Below are 25,332 nucleotides of genomic sequence, written 5' to 3'. Positions count from 1 at the left end.
ACGGAGCTCAGTGGTAGAATACCACTGAGGGGGCCCTAGGGTTGCCTAAGAACAACAATAAAAGCTGCGTGCACTCATAGACATGCTTGCGGTATGAGGAGGTTGCACAGGCCACGTTTGAGCGATGAGTCAGTCAGCGGCATTGCCAGCAATAATATTCTGGCTTACGAGCCTTCCCCAGGGCTACACTAACTACCTGTGTTTGAGGAGCTGCTAATGCTATTTATATAATTATGAGTGTGTTTATACTGATCTTAATTCTCAGTTTTCAACATTGGGGCAACTTGGCACAAATGGGAATTTAGTGTGTTATGACATTTCTACAAGTGTTTAAAGATGCATTGCTTATAAACTTTCAAATCCAAAGCCAACGTGCTTTCAAGCAGTGTAGATATTTGACTGATAGCAGTGTGATTGCAAGCATCATGGAATATACTTTTTATGAGTGTGTCTGGACTTGTGTGTATGAGTGTATATATAGGGTGGGGTCTGCTATGTGTACCTCAGAGGCTAATACTGAGTGTCTTCTTCAATAGCTTTCTTATTTTTGAGGCAGGGTCTCTCCCTGAATTTGAAACTCACTGGTTTGGCCAGCAAATCCCAGGGACAGCAGAATGTTTTCCTATTAAATATAGCAAATGTGGGCCTGGAGAGATGGCTCAGCAGTCAAGAGCACTTAGTGTTGTTCTTCCAGAGGACCTGGGTTCAATTCTCTGCACTCAGTGATGGATCCTCTTGTGCTGAGATTACAGGCATGTGTCTTGCTGGCTTTTTTATTTTATTTTATTTTTTTTACATGTATCTGTTTGAGGTCAGAATTTAGGTTCTCATGTTTGCACACCAAGCATTTAATGACCAAATCATCTCTACAGTCCCAAGACATAATAAAATTCATCTAGAATACAGATTCAATAACATGTTTTCAAAACAGTTAACACCAAGGCAGTCCTAGTTAATTGTTAATTGGCAGACTTGACAATTTTATCTATGTATGAGACATAGTCACAGGGACTGATGTAGTTTTTCTTAACCTCTTAAAATTATTCATTGCTTTGTGCACACCCGTTTGCCACGGTGCTTGTGTGGATGGTGAAGGACAACTTTTGGAAGTCAGAACTTTGCTTCAGACATGTGAGTCCCAGGATTGAACCTGGGTGGACCCTCTCTTGTGAGCCATCTTGTGGTCCCTAGGATTTTTTTTTTCAATTGTTGCTAGGTGTGTGTGTATAATGGACCACATTTTATATTGTCTAGATTTTATACCCCCTTCCTCTCTGGACCTTTCTTAGCTTTCCTGCCTCTCAGGACTCCTTAAACCTTTTGAACTCTGCTGTGACCTCTCAGATCTTTACAGCTTTAACCATGGCTATCACAGGAAGTGGGAACACTTCCCATGCTGCCATTGAAACCGCCATATCTTGTGAATTCATGGCTATTCAATGAATTCTGATATGTGGAAAGATAGACATGTGTTTATCTATGTTTCTGACCTAGCACACTCAGGACATTATTATTATTATTATTATTATTATTATTATGGCATGGTCTTCCTTTATAACTCAGGCTGACCTTAACCTCCCTAGTCCTAGAAATAAGGTATGTATTTCCATGCCCTGCTTGCGATTTTAAGCCACAGATACAGGTTTCTCAAGACAATACTAATTTTGGTTTCCAAGCAGAATAGCTTTTTCCATTAACTGTAGCAATGTGAGGCTGCAGAGATGGTTCAGTGGTCCAGAGGACTGGGTTCCATTTTCAGCACCCTCATGAGGGATTCAGTCCTCTGTAGGCACCTGTATTGCACATGGTACACAGGCATACATGCAGGCACAACACCCACACACACAAAATAAAAAGATCTGAAAAAAAAAGTACTTGTTCTGAGCAGAAAACAACTTTTCTTCATAGGAGGAACACTGAATCCAACTTCAAACCGTCTACATGAACAATGGTTTACATGAACAATGGTATATAGAGTTTTCGTTTTATTTTGAATTAGGAGTTGCCCTACCATTTGCTTATGGCTTTAGAATTTTAGATACATCTTCCATTTTCATTGGCTATTGACTTGACTTTTACAAAGGTGGCTAAGTTCGCTCTAGGAGCAAGTTCATTGTCATTATGTCAGCAACCTGTCAACATGTCATTGAAGCCTCAGCTGGATTATGAATATTACTCAATATAATGTCTTCCTGTCATCAAGTTTCAGAGATGACTTTATTAAACTGGCTATACCACAGGGCAGAGTTGGTCACAGTGACTGGTATGCGGTAGGGTAGAAGGAAATGTCGTTTGTTGCTGTAGAAGATGCAGGACTTCCCCTCTGTGGAAAACTGTAACACCTTAAGAATGGAGACACTGGGCATGTGTGCTGGCTGGCTCAGCATGGAAAGGGGAGGCTCTGACTGATGCTCTGACTTCAACTCTCAGACCCGCATAATGGAAAGAGAGAATAGATTCCACAAAGCTATCCTCTACCATGGCAGAGATGTAGGAGGAGGCTTGCCTAAGCATCTACAGGGCCCTAAATTCAGTCTCTAGTGCTGCAAAAACAAATACTCAACACCAGAAGGGAGATTTTGATTTTGAAGATTCATAGCTGATATGGGGAGATACTGAACATTGCTGAGTTCTCTGTGATGTGTGAATAGCCAATCAAGAGACAACCTGTACAAATCAACAAGGGCATAGCCAGGGAAAGAGATCTGGAAAAAACAAATCTGCTTTGAAACATTTGGTGATGCCATTTAGGTAAGGATAAGGGTGAAGCCAGTTGGGCAGTGGGACTCAGGAATGTCCCTTTGAGGGTAGGGAGAGTGGCAAAGATCCTCATTAGCTGAGAAGGTGTGGGTGGGCATTTTGAGGAAATAAGGTGGTTTGTTTCATCATTATAGAAGCATCAGAAATTGCATGTAGTGATTGACAGTGAGATCAGTTCAAGAGGCCAAGCTGAGAGGTAGGAGGGGAAATGGCGGGCTCTCTTAAAAACCCTGTTCCTGGAGACAGAAGCTTTGATCAAAGAAGCATCCTTAAAAGAAAGCTCTGCAGGAAAGATTTGAGAGGGGGTTTTGTTTTCCTTTGTTGAAGCAGGGTCTCATTTTAGCCCTGGCTGACCTGGAACTCATCTTGTGGCCCACGTTGGCCATGAACTCACTGCAGCCGTCCTATACCAGTTCCCACGTGCTAGGAATTAAGGTGTGAGCCCCCATACCTGGTAAGATAATGGTCTATCTTAAGTCTGTCTTCCTTAGGGGATACCTTATATTCAGCCTGAAAAAAAAACTTCTCTTTTTGCCCTATTTATTATGGATCCTTCCCCCCGCACCCCCCCCCCCCTTAAGTTATTGATGGAATCGAGGCTTTTGGAGTGGCTATAGCTTTACCACTGAGCTATATTTCCAGCCTTGGGCCACATTTATAATTCCCAAATGCCTGCATTTGTTTTCTGATGGGAAAGGTACAATTGTCTTTCTCAGTCTTAGTAGCCAAGTCTTTGTCTTTCTCTCTCTCTCCCTTTCTTTCTTTCGTTTCTTTTTTTCTGAGACATGGTTTTACACTCTGTATAGCCAAGGCTGGCCTGGCTCGCGATGTACACCAGGCTGATCTGGTACATGCAAGATCCTCTTGTTTTAACCTCTCTAGTGCTTTTCCTCGTTGAAGAGTTTTCCATGTCTGCTTCCCTCCAATCGCTCAACATCACATTTTAGCTTCTTGGCTATGAGACCGATTGTGGTCTAAAGGCAAGAACAATAAGCTTCCTCCAAGGTCTAAACTAAAGCTTCCGAATTTACTTTGACGTGTATTAAGTTTTGAACTAAAGAGTGTGACAGATACAATCCTCTTACAACTGAACACGAAGAAACCATTTTTTTTTCCTCTGCACACCAGCTCCTATAGTTCCTTGTTCTGGTTCAATAGGAAAGCTCACTCGTAGCAAATCATTCCCTCTGGGTAAACAGACACAATGCTTAAGTCGTTTGCAATCGACCATTGAAAATAATTTTGAATATCTTCTAGAAGTGGTAGGGCATAAATCAATCATACGTTAGTACGGTAATAAAAACAAGCCCTACTGTTTGAGGAAGAGTTGACTAAACGCTTTCGGAATCCTGAAACCTTCATAAGACGACGCCTAGCATTATGTTGGCCGCTGACACAAACACACGCTCCATCCCGAGTCATTAAACCGTGGCGGCCCACTCCCTTCTCAGATCTCTTCAGAAATCGTCGAGGAAGCTGGGTGAGCGTTCCGAGGCACTCTGCCCGCACTGTTTACATTGTGGACCCGGCCGAACTACAACTCCCAAGATGCATCACGCTTCCAAAGCCTCCCGAGGGGAGGCTTCCGGTTTAGGCCAGCGCGGCTGCGCACGGGGTGTGGTCTTACTGGCTCGGCCCGCCTCGTGCGATGCGCGTCACGGCTACGCGCGGGCGCGGAGGCGGGGAGACGCGGCGGCGGCGGCGGCGGCGGTCGCGGCGGCGCGAGCACAGTCCCGACGCGGTACCGCGGTGGCGGCGGCGGCGGTGGCGGCTCCAGCGAGCGGCCCCCTCCCTCCGCGCCCCCCCTCTCCCTCCCCGAGGCGCTGCTTCCCGAGGCGCCCGAGCCGCGCGGTGAGACGGCCGCTAACTCGGGCGAAGGGCTGTGGCTCGAGCGCGGCTTCCCGGGCTCAGCAGATTGCCCGGGTCGGAAGGAGGTGAGGGCTGAGGGACAGGTGTCCCCGGCGCGGGCCGGGAGCGCGCGCCTGGCCGGCTCCGAGCGCGGCCGGAACTCTGACCTGCGGCCGCGCGCCTGGTGCGGGGCCCAAGCAGCGGCCGGGGGGGTGGGGTGGGGGGGGGGGCCGGGGCCGCGCTCCGTGCAGCTGCGGTCGCGGGCGCCCGCTGCCCTGTCCCCGCCGCGGGGCAGAGTCCGAAGCCCCTCGCTCCGTCTCTAGTCGATTTCGGAGCCGGTACCCCCGCGATGGCCGGAGACTGAAATCCTCCCGCCCCGACTTCTAGTTGGTGTCTTCTGCCACTTCTAGGGATTTCTCTGGCAGGCTTGCTTCGGATGGCTTGTGCTCAGCGCGACTTTTCCAACCACTGGGATGGGAAGGTTGCCCTCACCTTTCCTTAGGTGGCGCGTCAGGCTGTCACTGCGGGATAGTTCTTGGGCCCAGTTCTGAGCCCCTTTGGGTTTTTATTTGCCAGTGGTTAGCTTGTTAGAGAATTGCTGGAAACGGCTATAAAATAAGTTTTGATGAGTCCGAGGGAGCGCTAGACCAGACAGCTAATGAGTCTCTTCTTTTGTTTTTTTTGACCTTGATTTAAACATTTGTTTCTGGAGTTTGAAAACTTCACGAGAGCGTTGAGCAATGAATTTTTGATAAATGACATGACCACCTGGGATTTGGTAGGTACAATGCTTCATTGGTGGTTTTAGTATTTTAGTGGAAATGATCTTTTAGTTGCATTTATGTTTTACTCTGGTTGTCTCATTTAAAGAAAAAAAAACTTTAAAAAAATTAAAATTATCCAGTTTATTATGGTGTGTTTCTGTGTGACTCCTGTGTTCATGGCACACGTGTGGAGGTTAGAGAACAACTTGGTAAAAGTTGATCATCGTCTACGTTTATGTGGTTCCGGGTATCGAACTCAGGCGGCAAGGTCTTGAAAATTTGCCTGGCAAGCATACTCTTTAGCCATCTCACTTGATGGCCTGTAATTCTTGTGTTGCTGTGTTCATTGTGTTTCCCCAAAGCAGAATGCTTACCCCTGCTCCCCAAGGAGCAAGGTAAAAATACTGCAGTCTTTTAGGATTTTAAAATTTATTTGTTCATAAAACACTTCCCAACTAAGTGTATTTGTTTTGTTTGTTCGTGGGTGAGGGTGTGCAGGTCTCACTCTGTAGCCCAAACATTAAGAATCCTGCTTCAGCCTTCTGTGTGTTAGCATGAATCACCTACCATGTTGTGAAGACAGGCAGGATCAATGTAGTTCAGGCAAGCTTTAATTTCTAAATCTTACCTATGAGTCCAGAATCCTGGTATGGACAGATGCTCTACTCAAAGCCCGCCCTCCCTTTGACATGGTCTCACTCTGTAGCCCTGGCTGTCTTGGAACTCATGTAGATTAGGCTGGCCTTGAACTCAGAAATCCACCAGTTTCTGCCTCCCATGGGCTGGGATTAAGGATGTGCACCACCAATACAACTCAAAAAATAAAGCTCAGAGCCTTAATTTTTTAAAGGGGGAATTATGTTTGTCAGTTCTAAAGTTTCAAGTGTCTTCTTACCACAGGCCACTCTAAGATCTTGTCACACATCCTGCTCATTTGTACACTGCTTGTAGAATAGAATTCTTCATTCTTTGAAATTTGTCACAGTGAACGAACTGTAAACTAAATTATTTTAGCAGCAGGGATTTCCACCTGTAGGCTTCAGCAGATTGATGGTAAATTATAAAATTTTTTTGAGAAATTCAAATTAAATATGAAAGATACCTTCCCAGTTTCTCTGTAACTGGCTACCCACCAGTTTATGTTTCAGGCTTTGGGCTACTTAGCAGATTTTATCTTCTGTGGATGAGAGTAAGATTTCCGGAGCGTAAAGAGTGTGTTTTTCCATCCTTGAGTTCATTGTCTAAACTTAAAAACAAATGAAAAAAAATTTCCCATGAGTAATATCATTATGTAGTGTACTCAGTGTAAGTCACGCTTTGTTTAAAACAATAAAACTTTTATTCCCTTTATTCAGAAGTTGACAAACTTCACAGTCTACAGGTCAAGTCCTACCTGCTGCCTGTTGTAAATCAAGGTTAACTGGGATATAGTCAGATGCAGTTGTTTAGGTTATTATCTGTGATTTGCTGTTGGGGTGCAAAGTTGAGTTGTTTCATAGCTGTCTTAGAGACTCATGGGCTGTAAAGCCTAAACACTTTTATTAGCTTTCAATAGAGAAAGAAAACAGTCAGTATGTGGTGGCTGTCTGGCCTGGCTGTGGTTGTACTTTCCTGTAATCCCAGTACTTGGGAGGCCAAGGCAGGCCTGTGAGTTTAAGACCAGCATGGGTTATAATTTGAGACCCTGTCTCAGAAGTGTTGTGAGTGGGAAGTATATTCAATGTACAAACTTAAAATGAGTCAGGAAGTACAAAAGAAAGTAAAAATTATTTGGAATTATATCACTTAGGTTATTTTGGTGATTATCCAGTAGACTCTTGGTGACACTTTTTATGTAAGTGGCTGATACTGAATGTCGATATGTATGCTACTTAAAAGATTGTGTGTGTGTGTGTGTGTGTGTTTGTCTTTGAGTGTTTATGCATGTGTAAGTGCAGGTGTCCATGGAGTCCAGAAGAGGGCATTAGATCCCCTAGAGCTGAAGTTAGATATGGGCTCCAGGAGCTCACTTGGCTGGCCCTGCTACCTGTTTCTTTTTTTTTTTCTTTTTTTTTTTCTTTTTCCTTTTCCTTTTCCTTTTCCTTTTCCTTTTCTTTTTCTTTTTCTAATGTAACTTTGATTACTACTGTTAGGACTGCCCCCCAACCACTCTTTTTTTTTCCCTTCCCCTTTTTTCTAAGACAAGAGTCTGGCCATTTAGCCCAAGCTGGCCTTTGGACTCTTAATCGTTTCCCTGGCCCTTCTAAATGTTTGATCATAGGTGTGTGGGGCTGTGTCCAGGTGACAGAATTCTTGTCTATAACATGGTTGGTCACAGTCATAAACAGTGACTGATTATTACTAGGTGATGAAATGTTTGTGAAGCAACAGAGGTGTTTGTTACTTTGTGTTTGCAGAGGCCTTTTTGTCCTAAGACATAGACGTTGGAAAGTTTATGAACTCCCACCTCTCTGGTGGTGAGCTCCCTAGTTCTTTATCTTCCTTTTTGACTCCTTAGAGGCTGTGTGTGGGCTACAGCCCCAGCTCTTGGGAGGTGGGAGCCGAGGGATCAGGAATTTAAAGTCATCTTCTGGCTCCATACGATGGTCAGGGCCAGACTGGGATTCATGAGACCCTGTCTCAAAAACGAGAAAATGGGGTGGAGGCATGTTGCTATCGATTCAGCTCAGGAAAATGCTTTCCATGTAAGCCCAGTGGCCTGAGTTTAATCTTCAGAACCCATGTAAAGCAGCTGGGTATGGTGACTAAGACAAGTACATCACTGGGGCTTACTGGCCAGCCATTCTAGCATAGTTGTCAAGTACAGGGAGAAATCCTGTTTCCAAAACCAAGATGGAAAGCTTCTAAAGAATGACGCCTGAGGTTGTCACCTGAGGTTGACCTCTGGCATATGACACACAGCCTCAACCCCTACCCTTACCCCTGCCCCACCACACATGCATGCATGCACTCACCTACCTATGCACATACATACATGCAAATAAGCGAATACTCATGTTCTTGGTTTAAGAAGATGGTAGAAGGAGAAAACCTACTTAAACACGTTGGTCTATAATTTTTATATGTACACTATGGCACACGCACACATAAACTGTCTCAAAATAAAGTATAAAACAACCCTGACCCCTCCTTAAAAGAACCCCCAAAAACCTGTTCTAAACCCTCATGTTCTTTAAAACCAAAAACAACAAAAGAAGAATCTTTCCATAGACTTTTTTAGTTGTTTCAGTCACTTTGGGCAAAGCTTTGGGGATCATAAATTATGTGAATAGCTAAAAAAATTAAAACATTTTTTCTTTGTTTTTTGGATATGTTAATCTTTTCAGCTTTGTATTTGGTACCTCTCTCCCATGGCATATTGTGCTAAGGTCTGTTATTCCTTTAGCCTTAGCTTTGGAGGTTTGTCTTGTTTCTGTTTCCTCTTACCCTAGAAGAAATCAAAGCAGTGAATTCTGTGTATTGCTTCCTACCTGTGATCTGAGCATTCGGAAGGGTAAGGCCCATGAACTGAGAGTTCTAGGCTAGCTTGGCCTCAGTTGCAAGACTGTCTCATTTAAAGAAAAAGGAAAGGTTAGGGCAGTAACAAATGTCTTAGTGACTTTAGAAAAACATGCACTCTTGGTAACTAACATCTGGAGATCTTAGCTGCAGCCACACTATGGTCGTAACATGACATACATGAAATTGCATTTTTATCCACACTGTTCTTATGTTTTACACTTAGATTCTTCAAATCAGTCCTGATAAGAGTATATACAATTTTAGAAACTCATTAAGGCATCTAGCAAATTTTATCATTGGTGGGATTCTTCAGTGAGACCATAGCTTTTAAAACGTTGCTACAAGGTCTGTATTGAAACCATAATTGTAGGAAGGCAGGTGGTCAGCTTTTGAGGACAGGTACCTACATGATCTGAGGCAGCAGTGTCCAACCAGCTCTCAGTGTCAGGAACTCCGTTCTTTGCTGGGTTTGTTTGCTTGTAACTTGGTTTCTCCACATTGAATTTTTCCTATCTTGGCTGTGGTGTGGAACGGTGCTTCTGCATGTGAAATAGCACTTGGGAGCTCAGCAGGTGATGCGATGTTGACTTACAGCAGCTCTTTAAAAATCATATGGATTTTTTTTTCTATATAAGTAAGTTGTCATATGCCTTGTTTTGTTTATTTGCTTGTTTTGGTGGTAGTGGGAATTGAACCCAGGACTCTGCCACTGGGCGACGTCTCCAGCTGCTGCTGCTCTTACTGTACTTTATTATTTTGACCCTGACACAGAGTCTTATTTTGTAGCCTAGGCCTGGCCTTGTATTGTCCCAATTCCATTAGAGTAATTATCTGGCTAAACATTCATCACCTGTCACAGCTCCACAGGCTCATGGAGAGTTAGAAACATAACTAAGTCATTAGTGAAGTTTTGTATGGATAAACCCAGCCAATATTTTATCTTCTGTCCTAGCACCTATAATAAATCGTTAATTCCCTTTTTATGACCTTTGGTTAATGGTTTTACAACCTCTTGGAATGTGCTCTGAGTAGTAGAAAGTTGGTTACCATCTAAGAGGCAATTAACTCAGGTTGCTAAAGACTGGCAGAGTTCTTATTGCAGTTTTGACTATCAGAAAGGACCTAATAGCAGTCCCACTATAAAATAACTTAATAAATACTGATATAATCTTAAGAATTCTTCAAGGATTATTATTAAGAATTAAGAAGTCATCTATTTGTCTCTATAGCAACGAAGGCAGTACATCTTCGTTGTTCTGCAGAGATCTCAAAAGGGTGGGCTAATACCTAGTGATTTGTTATATATTATTAATAATAACAGAAAAAGTATACTAATAGCAGGAATCTTCCCTAAAATGATTTTCTCCTGGGCTTTGCCTGTGGGAGCTTTGTCATAGTTTTTTAATCCAAGGTGAAGTCATCTCAGGAAGATCCCCTGCTAGTTATTACTTTGTCCTATGATGGCTCCTGACAGTGGAGACCTTGGCCAAGTGTGTGTATGGCCCTAGGTTTAATTACCAGTATTATCAAAAACAATTAGAATGATTCCGGTTTTTTTCCTGTAAATTTTTTTTTTTTTGAGACAGGGTTTCTCTGTGTAGCCCTGGCTGTCCTGGAACTCACTTTGTAGACCAGGCTGGCCTCAAACTCAGAAATCCACCTGCCTCTGCCTCCCAGGAGCGATTAAAGGCGTGCGCCACCACGCCCGCCCGGCTTTTTCCTATAATATTATCAGCGAGCTGGCTCTTCAGATGAAGGCATTTGCTGCCAAGCCGGATGACCTGAATTTGAGCCCCAGGACTAACATGGTCGGAAGGAGAGAACCAACTCCTACAAGTTGTCCACATATACTCTTACAAATAAATAAATTAATTAATAAAAAGTTCAAAAACAAAACCCCAAAGCTGCATTGAACCTGCTCATCAAGACATCCTGACCCTGTATTTATGACCTTGGGCAGGTTGTTGTTATTGGTATGTATGTATTGCTAGATGAGTCCAGGGCCTCGGGCATGCTAGATAAGCACTCTGCAAATGTTTTTCCCCTGAGGCAGGGACTGGCAATGTATTTCTGGTTGGCTTTTAACTCGGTATGTAATCCAGGTTGACTTTAAACCCCAATTCTGTCACAAGAGTACTGAGAATATAGAAATGTGTTTAGCCCTGCAAGTGTTAACAGATTGTGTATTGGAAATTGTTAGGAGTTGTGGTGTCTAAGGTTTAAAATAGAAAATATAAGTAAGTACTCGGTTAGATTGTAGGCAGTTAGACAAAATGTATGAAATTGCAACTTGTGTATATGTATACTTACTGAGTTAGAAACTAGGTCCTTGGGGTTGGGTATTTAGGTCACTTATGAGAATATAGAAAATACTTGAGCCAGGTTAGTTCTTAATCCCAGCACATTTAATCCAGGCAGAGGCAGGTGGAAATCTGAGTTAGTTTAGCCTGGTCTGTAGAGCAAGTTCTTGTACAGCCAGGGCTCCACAGAGAAACCCTGGCTCAAAAAACAAACAAGAAGAAAGAAAACACTTAGCAGTGTGCTATTCGGTTTAAAAGCCAGGTATGTAAGTTGTTAGGGCTGCCAATGAAATAACCACAGACTGGATGGCTCAAACAACAAATTGGTTTACTGAGTTCTCTAGTCCAGAATTCCAAGTTTAAAATGTCAGCAGACAGGCTATGCTTCTCTTTATCCTGGGCATGCATCCCTGGAATCTCTCTCTTACAAAGACAGATTGGATTAGAGCAGGCACCCTCATCCCCACTCCCACCCCATCTCCCCTGGAGACAGATTTTAGCTTTGTAGCCCAGGCTGGTTTCGAACTGCCTCCCAAATACTGGAATTATAGGCCTATCTACCACATCCAGCCCAGGGTCCTACTCTTATTACTTCATTTAGTTTTAATGACCACTTCAAAGGCTTTTTGTTTTTTGTTTTTTTTCTAAATATAGTCATAGAGGTTGGAGAGATGGCTTGGGAGTTAAGAATACTTGCTGCCATTCTAGAGGTCTGGGTTTGATTCTCAGTACCCATGGGGAGGAGGGGGAGCAGGGGTGTGTGGACTGACTGACAGACTAACATGGACATATGAGCCAACTAGGGTTTCATGAGGCCTTAGCTCAAAAACCTAAACAGAAAACCTAAATAAATAGTCCCAGAAGAGTGGTAAGGGTTATGAAGACACGAAACAGCATGAAGTATTAGTTCAGTTGTTAAAAGGAGTGAGGTATTTAGGTAAAAGTTCTTTTGCCCAAAAGGAGACATTTTACTGTAGAGGTAAATGATAAGAGAGGCCTAATTAATTACAAGCCCAGGTCTGTTTCTAGATCATGATGCTGATAAGATTGGTGTGAGAACTGATCCTGTTGGCAAATGCCTGTTAACCCCAACACTGAGAATACAGAGACAGGAGGATCAAAAGCTACAGGTACATAGTAGATTCAGGATCAGGCTGGGTTACATGAGATACTGCTTCAGATGTATGAATGAGTGAATGAATGACAAAGATTGTAGGGATCAAAAGAATAGTGAACAGATGATCCATCCATCCATCCATCCATCCATCCATCCATCTATCTGTTTTTCCGAGACAGGGTTTCTCTGTGTAGCCCTGGCTGTCCTGAAACTCACTCTGTAGACCAGGCTGGCCTGGAACTCAGAAATCTGCCTGCCTCTGCCTCCCGAGTGCTGGGACCAAAAGTGTGCACCATTGTCACCTGGCAAAGATGATATTTTAAAAAATATTTTATTTGTATGTGTGTTTTGCTTTTATGTCTGTCTGTCTGTCTGTTTGTCTGTCTCCACACGTGTACTTGTCCCCTGAAACTTGAATTAATGGATGGTTGTGAGTTGCTATATGGGTGCTGGTAATTGAACCTGGGTTTTCTGGAAGAGCAGCCAGTGCTCTTAATCTCTGAGCTATCTCTCCAGCCCCAACAGATAAAATTTGTTTGGAGAGGTTTTGTTTTTTGTTTTAAATAGCCTTGTAGAAATTATGGTAAAGATTTTTTTTTTTTTGTACAAGGAATAAAATCTGGAGGGGCTTTGTCAGAAGAATGACATGATTATTATTTTTTTTTCCCCTAGACAAGGTCATATAATAAAACCCAAGCTGGCCTTAGACTCAGTATATAGCCCAGGCTTACCTCAGTCTTATGGCAGTCCTCCTGCCTCAGTCTCCTAGAGTGAAGGAATTAGAGATGATACTTGTCTGAAGATTTTTGTTTCAATGGGCACTTTGTCGAATAAAGAAAAGTCTGGCCAGATGTGCTGCTCACATTGGTAATTGTGGCACTCAGGATGCAGATATGAATACAGGAGAGATACCAGTAGTTTGAGGCCAGCCTGGGATACAGGGTGAGACCTTGTCTGAAAAGGACAAAACAAAATGGGGCTTCAGGTATGGAAGTAGAAGAGGGAGACTGGTTAGAGAATCCATTGTGTTCTAGGTCATGGATACTATGACAATGGCAGGAAAGAGGAGAAGAAATGTAACAGTGTACACTCTGATGAGGAAAACCTGTAGTGTTAGGATTAGGTGGTTGCTGCGGCAACACATTACAGAATATATTTAGAGAGGTAAAACTTAAGTCATTGTCTATGAGACAATATAGTCACTTATTTATGAGAGAGTTCTGGATTGGGTTAATTGAGGTGGGAAGGCTTACTCTAAATGTTGGTGGTACCACTTCCTGGGATGGGTTCTTGGACTCAATAAAAAAGAGAAAGTGAACCAAGTATGGCTATTTACCATGTGTCTACCTCCTAACCTTGTATGCAATGTGACCAGCTCTCAAGCTTTGCTGCTGTGACTTCTTCACCTTGATGGCCTGTCTCCTTCCACTGTGAGCCAGAACAGACCCGTCGTCCTTCCTTAAGTTGTTTCTGTCACGTATGTTGTTGCAGTACTGGGAAAAGAACTAACAGACGAATACATGCATGGCACAGGAAAGTACGTAAAGCCACCACTGGCTCAGACAGGCTCAACTGCTGAAGAGCAGTGCAGATGCCAGGAAGTGTATCTTTGAGACAAATAGTCTGTTTGGAATGTAAAAGTCCTAGCAAGTACTATAGACAATGAATGTCAGGTTCATCGTTACCAAGTGATTCTCTTTAGAACTGTTTTTTTGTTTGTGTTTTTTGTTTTCAAGATTCCCCCCATCCCCCAGACAGGGTCTCATGTATACTTAAGTTGCTAAGGATGACCTGGGATTTCTGGTCCTCCTGTTTTTACCTCTGTCTGTGTTTTTATCTACCTATGGGGATATAAGGAAGAGAATGAAATTTACAAAAGAGAAATGAGTGAGAGTAACCTTTTTTGGTGTCTGGTTGGCTGTTTCTTTTTTGAGATATGACCTTGATGTGTGGTCATAGCCTAAATTCCCTATTGTAGCCCTGTCTGGCCTCAGACGGATGGCAGGCTTTCAGCCTCAACCTCCCCAGCTCTGAGATTACTGGTGTGAACTGCCACTAACAACAAAAATCCCAAACCACAGAATCAGGGAAATAGGGCTTATTCAAAGGAACCAAATAAATCCTCAGAAACTGTCCACAAGGAGGCACTGAACCAGACAGTAGGTACAGCTTCCCCATCTTAAATTTCATTGGGGAGCTAAATGAAAACCATGGAGAAGTAACTAACAGACATGATATATGAACAAAGTGGGAGTAATACAAGGAATCAAGCAAATTCTGAAATTGAACAGTATAGTAACCGAATTGAGGAGGCCATTGTTAATGTATTACTTTGCTTTCCTTGTAGCTGTGACAAGACACCAGACAAACCATGTTAAGAAGGATAGGTCTATTTTGGCTTACAGTTACAGTGGTTTTCAACCTGTGGGCTGAGACCCCTTTGGCAAACCTCTGTCTCCAAAAATATTTACATTATGATTCATAACATTAGTAAAATTACAGTTACAAAGTAACAACAAAAATAATTTTATCGTTGGGGATCACCATTGTAGTGTATAGTTTTTGCTAACCTATAAGCTCAGGGCAGACTGCACTGCTTTCCCCCACCCAGATTCCCTTGCTTGAGCGTGTGTACAGACACACACACATACCAGTTAATCTTAAAATGCCTTTGCTAACTCAGCGACTAGGCACTGCTAAACCTCCCCTGCCACCCAGACATAATGGGATAGAGTGGCCATTGTTCACTTCAACAGAAAACTCATAGCTGGTCACCTTTTCTCCCTTTGAAGCATGGTGAAATTCCTCCTCCCTCCCCTGTGTCTGCTAGTTTACCTGCAGGAACCCAGATATCCCACCTATTCTGCCCAGCTCATTGGCCCCTAGCATCTCTATTGATGGATCAAGAACCAGTTGGGGAACAGGACCTTAGCATCAGAACCACCCCCTATACACCACAACATGAGGTACTATATTAAAGGGTCTCTGGCATTAGGAAGGTTGAGAACCACTGGTAAAAGGAAACCATCCGTTTGTGGTAGGGAAGGTATGGCACAATCGCTCTCTGCCTGTGCTTATCAGGAACATGCTCTTGACTGCCACTTCCTGTGTTGATGGATCAGGAAGTAGAGGTCAGATGGAAACCAAGTTGGGCTATAACTTTGAAAGGTCCTAGTGCCCTACTTCTACCAACCAGGCCTCTTCTCTTGAAGCTTCTGTAGCCTTCTGAAATAGTACCACCTGCTGCTTAAAAAAACAAAAACAAAAACAAAAGAAACCAAAACCCAACAAACCAAGCCCATAGGGCCCTTCAAAAATTAAACAGCTTAGATTTGAAGAGGCAGAAGATTTGGTAAACTTGAAGAAATGGCATTTAGCCTCATTTAGAAGACAAATTAAAAGTGAACACTGCCTAAAGAACTTGAGGGATACTATCCAGCTATCTAATCAGTACATTATGTGAGTTCCAGAGGGAGGAAAGAAAAGGACAAAGAGATTATTTTAAATAAACAATGATAGGATAATTTTCTAATTTGACCTAAGAGTTGAGTCTGTAAAATTACCAAGGTTAATTAGTTGAAAGTAACATAAACTAAAGGAGATGCAGCCTGAGACACTCACCCAAACCCTTGGAAACCAGGACAGCTTGGAAGTAGCAAGATAAGAGGGCCTGGCAAGGAGTCTGCTAAACGCAGATTTCTTTCTTTTTAAAAATGAGTTTTTTGTTTTTTTTTTTTTTAAATGTGCATTGGTGTTTTGTCTGCGATGTGAGGGTGTGGGATCCACTGTAACTTGAGTTAACAGACAGTTGTGAGCTGCCATGTGGGTTCTGGGAATTGAACCTGGGTTCACTGTATCCATCAAAAGTAAAAAATAAATAAAGGCAATTCTGGAGAAATAATAGCCGAGAAAGTTCATTACCATGAGATCTGTCCTATAAGAAATGTCAATGCGGCGCGGCTGTGGTGGCACACGCCTTTAATCACAGCACTTGGGAGGCAGAAGCAGGTGGATCTATCTCTGAGGCCATCTTGCTGTACAGAATAAGTGCCAGTATATAGCCAGGGCTACACAGAGAAACCCTGGCTTGAAAAACCAAATGTGGGTCTCCCTGCCCTTGTGGATTGTGGACAGCCAAATATTGTCCACAAGAGCATTGGAAGCAGACACAAAGATCTGGGGTGGGGAGTGTTTAGAAGCCCTGTGAGTAAGTAGGGTGACTAACCACACCAGGACCAGCTGTCAGGCGGCACATCAACTTTACTTAGGGTGATTCAAGCTTTGTAAAGTTTGGGGGGACTGAGGGTAGGAACATCCAGGATGGGCAAAGGTCACTGGCTGAGGGCTTAGGGCACCGGAAGGCCTCATTAGCATTTGGGAGCATTTCGGTGAATCTCAGTTGCTGGCTGAACAGGTTCTAATCAGGAGAAAGGAAATTGATGCTGTAATCTAATTGAGACTACAAGACATTCTATAGGTAGAGGCATAAGTGGGGACTTAGACTCCCAGACAAGGTCAGACAAAGCGAAGCTACACTAGTGAAGGGAGTCTTCTATATTGTCCCGACTCCAGAGGCTATCCTGTCATGGTGGACTTCAACCTTAATTTGCAGTTTTCCCACAACCAAAACCAAACCAACCAACCAACCAAAAATTGCAAAGGAGAGTCCTTTATGTGGAAGTGAGCTACTGGCTGGTAGCTTGGAGCTAAGTAAAGAAAATGGTTTGTGTTAAATGTAGAAGCACTATGGTAATACTACATATGAATGTTTTAACAACTTTGTAAAAAGGAAATAAAGAAAATTCGAATGATACAATAAAATTGAGTAAATCACTAGAGTTTTTTTTAACATGTAGCAGTTGCTTTCTTTATATAATTCATCTACTTTATAGGATTACAAAATGAAGGAGTAAAATAATTATATACATTAATGCTACACAGTGTCATAGCATACATTTACATCTATTCATACAGCTGTTTGTTTTATTTAGACAGGTTTTATAGCCCAAGCTGAGGATGTATCTGAATTTCTGATCCTGCTTCTGCCTTCCAAGTGCTGGGATTATAGGCAGTGTCACTGCACCCAGTTTATGTGGTGATAAGAGATGGAGCCCAGGACTTGGTATATGTTAGGCAAGTGCTCTACCAACTGAGTTATGTTTCTAGTTATGTTCCTATCCTCAGAGATAGAATTTGTGACTTCAGAGATCTAAAGTAGTGAGTGAGGTAGGGAGCTTTGTAGCAGTGTGTTTATAATACAGTTGAAGTTAAATTTATGTCTTAATCGGTTTTGTGTTGCTATGACAAAGTACTTGAGGTTGAGTAAAGAATAGAATTTTATTGTCTCATAGAAGTCCAAGATTAAGGTACTGGCAGCTTTGGTTTGTGGTGAGGGCTGCTTCTGGTTCCAAGAGGGTTTTTGTTTTGTTTTTTGTTTGCCATGCCTTTGGAGAGGTATATTCTTACAACCGATGTGGGCTAAACTTTATTAATGTTGTGTATTTGTCTTAGAGTTTCTATTGATGTAAAGAGACACACCATGACCATGGCAATTCTTTTTTTTTTTTTTAAGATTTATTTTTTATATATGTGAGTATACTATCACTGTCTTCAGACACACCAGAAGAGGGCATCAGATCCCGTTACAGATGGTTGTGCGCCACCATGTGGTTGCTGGAAATTGAACTCAGGACCTCTGGAAGAGCAGTTAGTGCTCTTAACCACTGAGCCATCTCCCCAGCCCCAACCATGGCAACTCTGACAAAACATTTAATTGTGGCTGCCTTACAGTTCAGAGACTTAGTTCATTGTCATCACGGTGGAAAGCATGGTGGCACACAGGCAGACACGGTGCAGGAGAGGTAGCTGAGAGTTCTATATCTGGATTGGCAGGCCCCAGGAAGAAAGAGTGAGCCACCGGGCCTGGCTTGAACTTCTGAAACCTCAAAGCCCACTGCCAATGGCACACTTCCTTCAACAAGGCCATATCTCCTAATAGTGTGCCACTCACTATGGGCCTATGGGGAATTTTTATTCAAATTACCACAATATTCCTTGAAGATTTTGAAACTAGGACTTTAGATAATATATTGTGGCTGGTTTGATTACTTTTTACACCTTCCTTCTAGGGTTCTTATGTAGGTGTTTGTTTGCTTAATGATTGACAGGCTTGGTGTAGTGAAATCTATTTATCTCTGCTCCGTCCCCTACTACTTGGTCCTGGAAACCTGATTGGGACAGCTAGGGAATGAAGCAAGGACAGACACACAGATGTGTACAGAAAAGCTTGCTCTGATGCCGCAATACATTCCTTTCCTCCAGGTTCCTACTTTGAGTTCCTGCTGGACTTCATCAAAGATGAGCAAAGTTTAAATAAGTCATTTCCTTTCCTAAGTTGCTTTTGATCAGTAGTGTTTATTGTAGCGCTAGAACACTGCCAAAATTGACAACTTGAGTTTGATCCCAAGAACCCATATGATAGGAGAGAACCAATTCTTGCATGTTTCATGACTCTCTCCCCCATAGGTAAGTAAATGTAGTAAAAACTAAACATGTGTCTTAATGTTTAAAAACACGAAAAAACTGCATTTACACTGATATAGTCAGCTCCAGTTCAACACAGGATTCATTTTAGGTTTTACTTTTTTCTTCAATATTAGTAATAACATTTTTCTGCAATGAGAGACTTGGCTTCTATCACTCTAAATATATGCATGTTTTAAAAATTAGATCTCTTGTGTCTGTGCAGGAGGATGGGGCCAGAGCCATGTATGCTGTGCCTTGGCACACATGGAGAAATCATAGAGTCGGTTCTTTCAGAGTCAGGTCTCTCTACCGCATGGGTCCCAGAGATCAAACTCAGGTCTTAGGTTTGCCAGAAAGTGCCTTTTGCTTCTGAGACTTCTGGCTGTCTCGTATTTGCATATTGTATAAGGCTCCTATGTGACACTTTCCTATTCTGACCCAAAGATCCTATGATGTAGGGTACTCAAGTCATCAAAGATGGACCTAGGGAAAGTGGCTCCAGGTGTTTTTGTCTCATGCCAGTGAATGATAAAAACAGATTCTTATGGGACTATTCAAATGAGAATTCAAGTTTTATTAAAAATTATTGCAGAGTGGGAGAATTTTCTAAGAGATGGGGAAAACCCTTTCATTTTATAGAGAAAGTGGACAAAGGCTGAGATAATCTCTGAAGTTGGTGAATTCTCCAAGTTATCTTGGGCTGAGCCAATGAAGGGCCCACACACCCTATACTTGTCTTCCCTGGCTCAACCAAGGAAATAGCTATGGCACTGTTCAAGTAGTACTGTCCATCTAGTTAGAGATGGTTGAAACCCCAGCTTGACCTTGACTGTTAGTCACTTGACCAGTGTTACTTCCCTTATCCCCCAGCTCTCTGTGTTCTCACATTCACAGTTAGTTTGTAGCTGTGCTGAGGCAGAGTATCCCAGTTACCAAGATGTAGCTATATTCTTTCTTGGCTACCTCAAGCTTCTTACCTAGGGTGGTCTAGGGTTATATCCTAGGTGGAAGCTAGCCATCATTACCTATAATCTAGTCTGTTCCAGTTAGCTGTAATAGAAGAAAAAAAGGTATGAGAGGACATTAGAGCCTTAGAGAAGTTTCTTGAGGGCTTTGCACAGGCCACCCAGCTTGTGGTCACTAGTTCAGAGCCCCTGTTCCTCTTCCTGTCTGTCTAGCTTGGTTATCTCATACCCACCCACAAGTCCTCCAGCCTCCAACACAGCATATGTGGACAGTTTGCACTTCTTACCATGGCCATTACTACCTACAGATAGCTAGTGTTCCCTATCTCTGTCTCTCTGTCTGTCTATGTCTGTCTTTCCCCTCTTCTCTCTCTCTCAACAGAGTTGTAGTCCTGGATGCCTTAGAACTCTTTCATATACCATGTTGGCCTCATACTCACAGAGATTCTCCTGCCTTTGCTTCCTAAGTGGTGGGATTAAAGGCATGTGCTATCATGCCCAACTAGAGAGCTCTCTCTTGCCTTGGCCTCCTGAGTACTGGGGTATGAGCCACTATATCCCCATTCAGGGATACTTTAAAGAATCTTTATTCTACTTGGTTTAGCTTGAGGTTGAGAATTTGTAGCACAGGCTGGCTGGGAACTTACTACACAGCTGAGCTAGCCTCTAACTTGTGATCCTCTGTTCTCAGCTTTCCACATGCTGCGATTTCAGGGATCAGTCAGTGTCAGATGAGTGAGAATGAAGATCTTGAGTATGTAAGTTATTTGTGATACAAACCAGCTGACTTTAGGGCTCAAGTTGTTTTCCAAGTTCACCACCATCTTAATTCTCCTGGGTATTGAAAAGCATGTGTCGAAGTTTGAGAGAGCTGGGTATATAGCCAGCTTGTTTGTTCTTCATTGACCCAGTGACTTTAATACGTTGTCTTCGACCTTCAGTTTCCACTTCTCTTATCAGGGGCTGATAAACTAGTTTTGAGTGACGTCGAGACTTTTGTCAACTTCTCCCTGCTTTGATACTGGGCATTGAATTTAGGGCCTTCCTTGCTCATGATAGCCAAGCTCTAACACTGAGCTACATCAGGTTTCTTCCTTTTGGCTTTTTATTTTGATGCAGTCTTGCTGAGTTGTTCAATAGATTTCCAACCTTCCACCTTTGTAGCTGGAACTATAGCTTAATTATAAATAAATATAACCATTAGCATTGTTTCTCTTAAAAATAGTCATTTATTATTAGCTTGCTGTTGTCTTTGTGTGATTGATAGAGTCTCAGGTTTGGTGATAGCTTACTGTGTGTGTGTGTGTGTGTGTGTGTGTGTTTGGGGGGCAATTTATTTACACTACTTTGGTTTGGTGATAGCTTACTGTGTGTGTGTGTTTGGGGGGCAATTTATTTACACTATTCAGGCTGTGGACAATCTAGGCAAGTGATTTACCACTGAGTTGTCTGTATAGTCTTTTTTAAAAAAAATCATTTATGTGTATGGGTATTTTGCTTGCATGTGTGTTCACTGTGTTCATGTGTGGTACCTTTGAAGCCAGAAGAGGGCATCAGATCCCCTGGTACTGGCATTACAGATTGCTGTGAGCCACCATGTGGATGCTGGGGACTGGAACTGGTTCCCCTAAGAGAATGAGAGATCTTAACTGCTGAGCCATTTTTCTAGTTCCTTGTGCTTCTTGCTTTATGAACTTTAAAAGTGACTAGAGAAATCCTACAGTATTAAATGCAAATGATTGCAGAGATTGTTTTGCTAGTTCTTAGTTTGTATGTCTATATTGGTATAACTTACTTATATACAGGTATAACTTACATACAGGTTACACATACACAGAACAGTTTTGCTTTTCTTCATGGAGTCTAGGCCTTTTCACTTTGTTCTTCTCTTCCCTTTCCCCTGTGAGAACGTGTCTCAGCATTTCAGTGCATAGTATGTTCCTGGATCTTTCCTTCTAGATTAATTAACTATGGTAATCCATTTTATTCAACTGATTGTCTAGTACATTTGTGTGCTATGAATTAAGATGTTTATGGGAAGGGCTTGGTAGGCTAGAACTTCTAGGGGATAAAATTATCACAGACTAATTAGGAGAAAGATGATTCAAGAAAGTTTCACCACTCAAGACCATAGAAAGAAATACCTGTCATTTATTAGATATGTATATGCATAGTATCTTCTGGGATTGCAGGTATAAAAGGGCTATGCTCTGGTCCTGAATTTCTTGCTTTCCATGATAGTCTAGTCAGAAACCAGAGCAACTAAAACATGTCAGATAGCATGTTGAGTGTAAAATGTTTCTGTTATATGCATTGCATACATTTAGAGACTTTTCTCCTATTAAATAAAAAGAAAATGTGGTAGTTTTGGTTTTCTCATTTGTAAAGTAAAAGTAACCCTGGTCATTGTATTGTTTAAATGAAATTAGTTATATAAACGCGGCATAAAATGCAAACTTAATGTACTGTTTTTACAGTTAGGGTTGTTTGTTAGTTTGTTTTTGAGACAGTCTTTCCCTTGCTGGCATAGACTGGGTCTCAAACTCACAGAGATCCTCCTGCTTCTGTTTTCTGAGTGCTGTGATTACAGGTGTGCACTACCACACCTCACGTCAATTAGGTATGCTTTTAACTGAAAACAAAATGATAGGGTTAAAAAAAGACAGGGGCAGAGTGTACTGGACTGTAAGTAGTCTTTCTGTTAACTCCTGACTTCTTTATGTGTGCTTCAATGCTGGGAGCATGATTTTTAATACTTCCTAGTAATAATTTTATGTGCATAAATTCATACAGCCACATATTTATAATTAACATAAATGGAAATATTACACGTCTTTTTTCGTTGATTGATAGATTTTGGCAATGTTTATTAACAGTGGATATAAGTCTTCAAGAATACTGCTCTTTTTAGCGATTGAACTTTTATATATAGTAATGTAGCATATGTGTCTTTTCAGCACTCATGTGTATAACTTGTCTCTCCACAGGGTCAACTTACCATCCCTTAAAAATCCATTCTCCCAAGAAGAAGGGACAGAAAGAAAGACCACTTTGTAAGAAAGGCTTTGGTATCCCATGAACGAGCCAGCCAAACACCGATTGGGGTGCACCAGGACTCCAGAGCCAGATATACGGCTCAGAAAAGGGCACCAACTTGATGATACAAGGGGAAGTAATAATGACAACTACCAAGGAGATTTGGAGCCCAGCTTAGAGACACCTGTTTGTTCTTCCTATTATGAAAATGTAAGTTAAAAGTTTGGAGGGCACAAAGAAAGCAAGCATTTATATGGAGATGAGAAGTGATTTAAAAAGAATACATATGTGTAATATATAATGTATATAATATATAAAGTATATAAGGTTTTCCAGAGGAAAGGTGGAGATTTTGACTTAGTAAAAATATTTTTTTCAAATTTTATGTATGAGTGTTTTGTTTGCATATGTGTGTATGACATGTGTGTCTTATGCTTTCAGAGGCTTGAAGAGGGTGCCACCAGTTTCCTAGAAGTGGAGTTACAATTGTGAATCACCATGTAGGTGCTGGGACTTGAACCCAGGTTCTCTGTAAAAACAGCAAGTGCTCTTAACTACTGAGCCATTTTTTTTTTTTAAAGTTACTTTTGGGCTGTGTGTGTGTGTGTGTGTGTGTGTGTGTGTGCGCGCGCGCATGTGTGTGCATGTGTGTACACATGCATATACATGTACCACGGTACATATGTAAAAGTCAGAGGTCAACTTTTGGGAATTGATTTTCTCCTACCTCATGGATCTCAGGATTACACTAGGCAGCAAGCAGCTTTACCCACTGGGCTATCTTACCAGCTCTGACTTTATTTTTTAAGAACAGACCTCATGTGTGCTAAGTAGTAGCTCCTGTGCTCCTCAGAAAAACTTGAGGGTTCTTTTAAAAAAAGATTTGTGTGTGAGTACTCTGGCCTTATAATTGTGCAGCAAGTTCTTAGAAACATTGAGTCATTTCTCCAGTCCAAAAACTTGGTTTCTTTTTGGCTTTTTTGTATTTTCCCCTTGAAATAGGGTTTCTCTGTGTAGCCCTGGCTGTCTTGGAACTTGCTGTAGGCCAAGGCTGGCCTCAAACTCAGATCCGCCTGCCTCTGCTTTTCAGTGCTGGGATTAGAGGCGTGGGCAGTGCCTGTCAGAACTTGGTTTCTTATTAAGCTTAGCTATTATTTGATTTCATAGTTGCACCTTTCTGCTGGCTCTTAAAATCATAGATACTGCTTTATCTTAAGAGAGAAATGTTTCAAATGTTATTTATTTTTGTGCTTATGAGTGTATCACCTGCATATACGTAAATGTGCCTGGAAGCTCTGGAGGCCAGAGGAGGTGGAGGGCCCCCTGGCACTGCAGCCACCAGACTGTTGTAAGAGAGTCCCATGTGGGTTCTGGGAAATAGACAGAGCAGCAAATATTCTTAGCTTTTGGGCATTGCCCCCAGCCCCAGAATTTTTATTTTTAATCCAATAGTTTTTTAAACCAGCCTTGTTTTAGTTACAATATTACCAGTGATAATTTGGAGAAATTCTGTTTATATGTAGAATCTCTCTAATTGTTTATCTTCAGTGCCTATCTTAGGGTCAGTAGTCCTGAGGACAGAAGGTAAATTTTAGTGTTTTATTTAACTTCTCAGAGGAAAAGGGCAGATTTAGGATTTGTGTCATGATAGCAAAAGTGTGAACAGCAGCAGACAGCCATTGATACCGGTGTATTGATGTTCACAGTGAGACTTTATGTCCATCCATTGTTATGGCGCTGGTAGACTGCAGGCTTCCGCTCCTTAGTGGGCAGTGATTTAATCTTTTGATTATGAAATATTACAGCCTGTTCTACTTAGTGAGGTCCATGCTATCCAGGGCTATGTAGTGAGACTTCATCTAAATCATAAAACAAAAATATTCAGCAGCAGCATAGAAAAACATTATTGATGTTCTTGTATGTGGCAATACATATTTAAACTAAATTAAAACCATAGTCAAGTATGGTGGAGCACTCAGGAGGCAGATGCTGGCAGTTCTCTGAGTTCTAGGCCAGCCTGGTCTACAGAACAAGTTTCAGGCCAGCCAGGGGTACATAGTGAGACCCTGTCTCAGAAAGACTGAAAACCTACCTTTGATTTGATGAAACTAGTTTTGTATACTATGTATATGTTACATCTAAGTAGTTTTTAAGTTAAAACTGTTTTTGGCTTGTGGGGGTCTCATGTGCTGTGTGTATTCATACATAAGATGATAAGTGGAAAAAAAAGTTTTCTGTTTTTTCATTTTCCATTTTTCATTTCTTTGTTTTTTGAACAAAACCAAACAGCAATAACAAACAATTTAAGCTACAAGAAGCAGAGTCAATATGGACTTGGGCCTTTGTAACATACTTAACACATTCTAAATAGAAAAAGTAATAAATACCCTACGCTGGGTTTGAATGGTGTGGTTTGGACTTACGGTGCTGTGGGCTGGCCCCTGGGCTTTGTACACCCAGGCAAGTGCGTATCACATAGATAGACTCTAGCTCTCCCTAGTGTTTAAGTCACTTCT

The 25,332-nt window shown here is 42.0% G+C and overlaps 1 protein-coding gene across 5 annotated transcripts in view; it reads left to right on the top strand.

Moving 5' to 3' along the window:
* Adipor2 (adiponectin receptor 2) overlaps positions 1 to 25,332 on the top strand; it is a 64,550-nt gene that overhangs the window by 24,524 nt on the left and 14,694 nt on the right. Inside the window, exons 1-3 of one of the 5 annotated variants that reach the window (XM_030255576.1) lie at positions 4,462 to 4,694; positions 22,768 to 23,026; positions 23,258 to 23,316. Coding sequence is in view for 3 of the 5 variants with exons in the window: in NM_197985.4 (NP_932102.2) it covers positions 22,856 to 23,026 (171 nt within the window). In the remaining 2 variants the exon portion in view is untranslated. Of the gene's footprint in view, positions 1 to 4,441; positions 4,695 to 5,320; positions 5,387 to 22,767; positions 23,027 to 23,257; positions 23,317 to 25,332 lie in introns of those variants that run through there. The other 4 variants (XM_030255574.1, XM_030255575.1, NM_001355692.1 and 1 more) reach the window with 4 other exon arrangements.

The sequence above is a fragment of the Mus musculus genome, chromosome 6, assembly GCF_000001635.26.
Source record: "Mus musculus strain C57BL/6J chromosome 6, GRCm38.p6 C57BL/6J".
NCBI lineage: Eukaryota > Metazoa > Chordata > Mammalia > Rodentia > Muridae > Mus > Mus musculus.
This window is presented reverse-complemented; position numbering and strand designations above follow the sequence as displayed.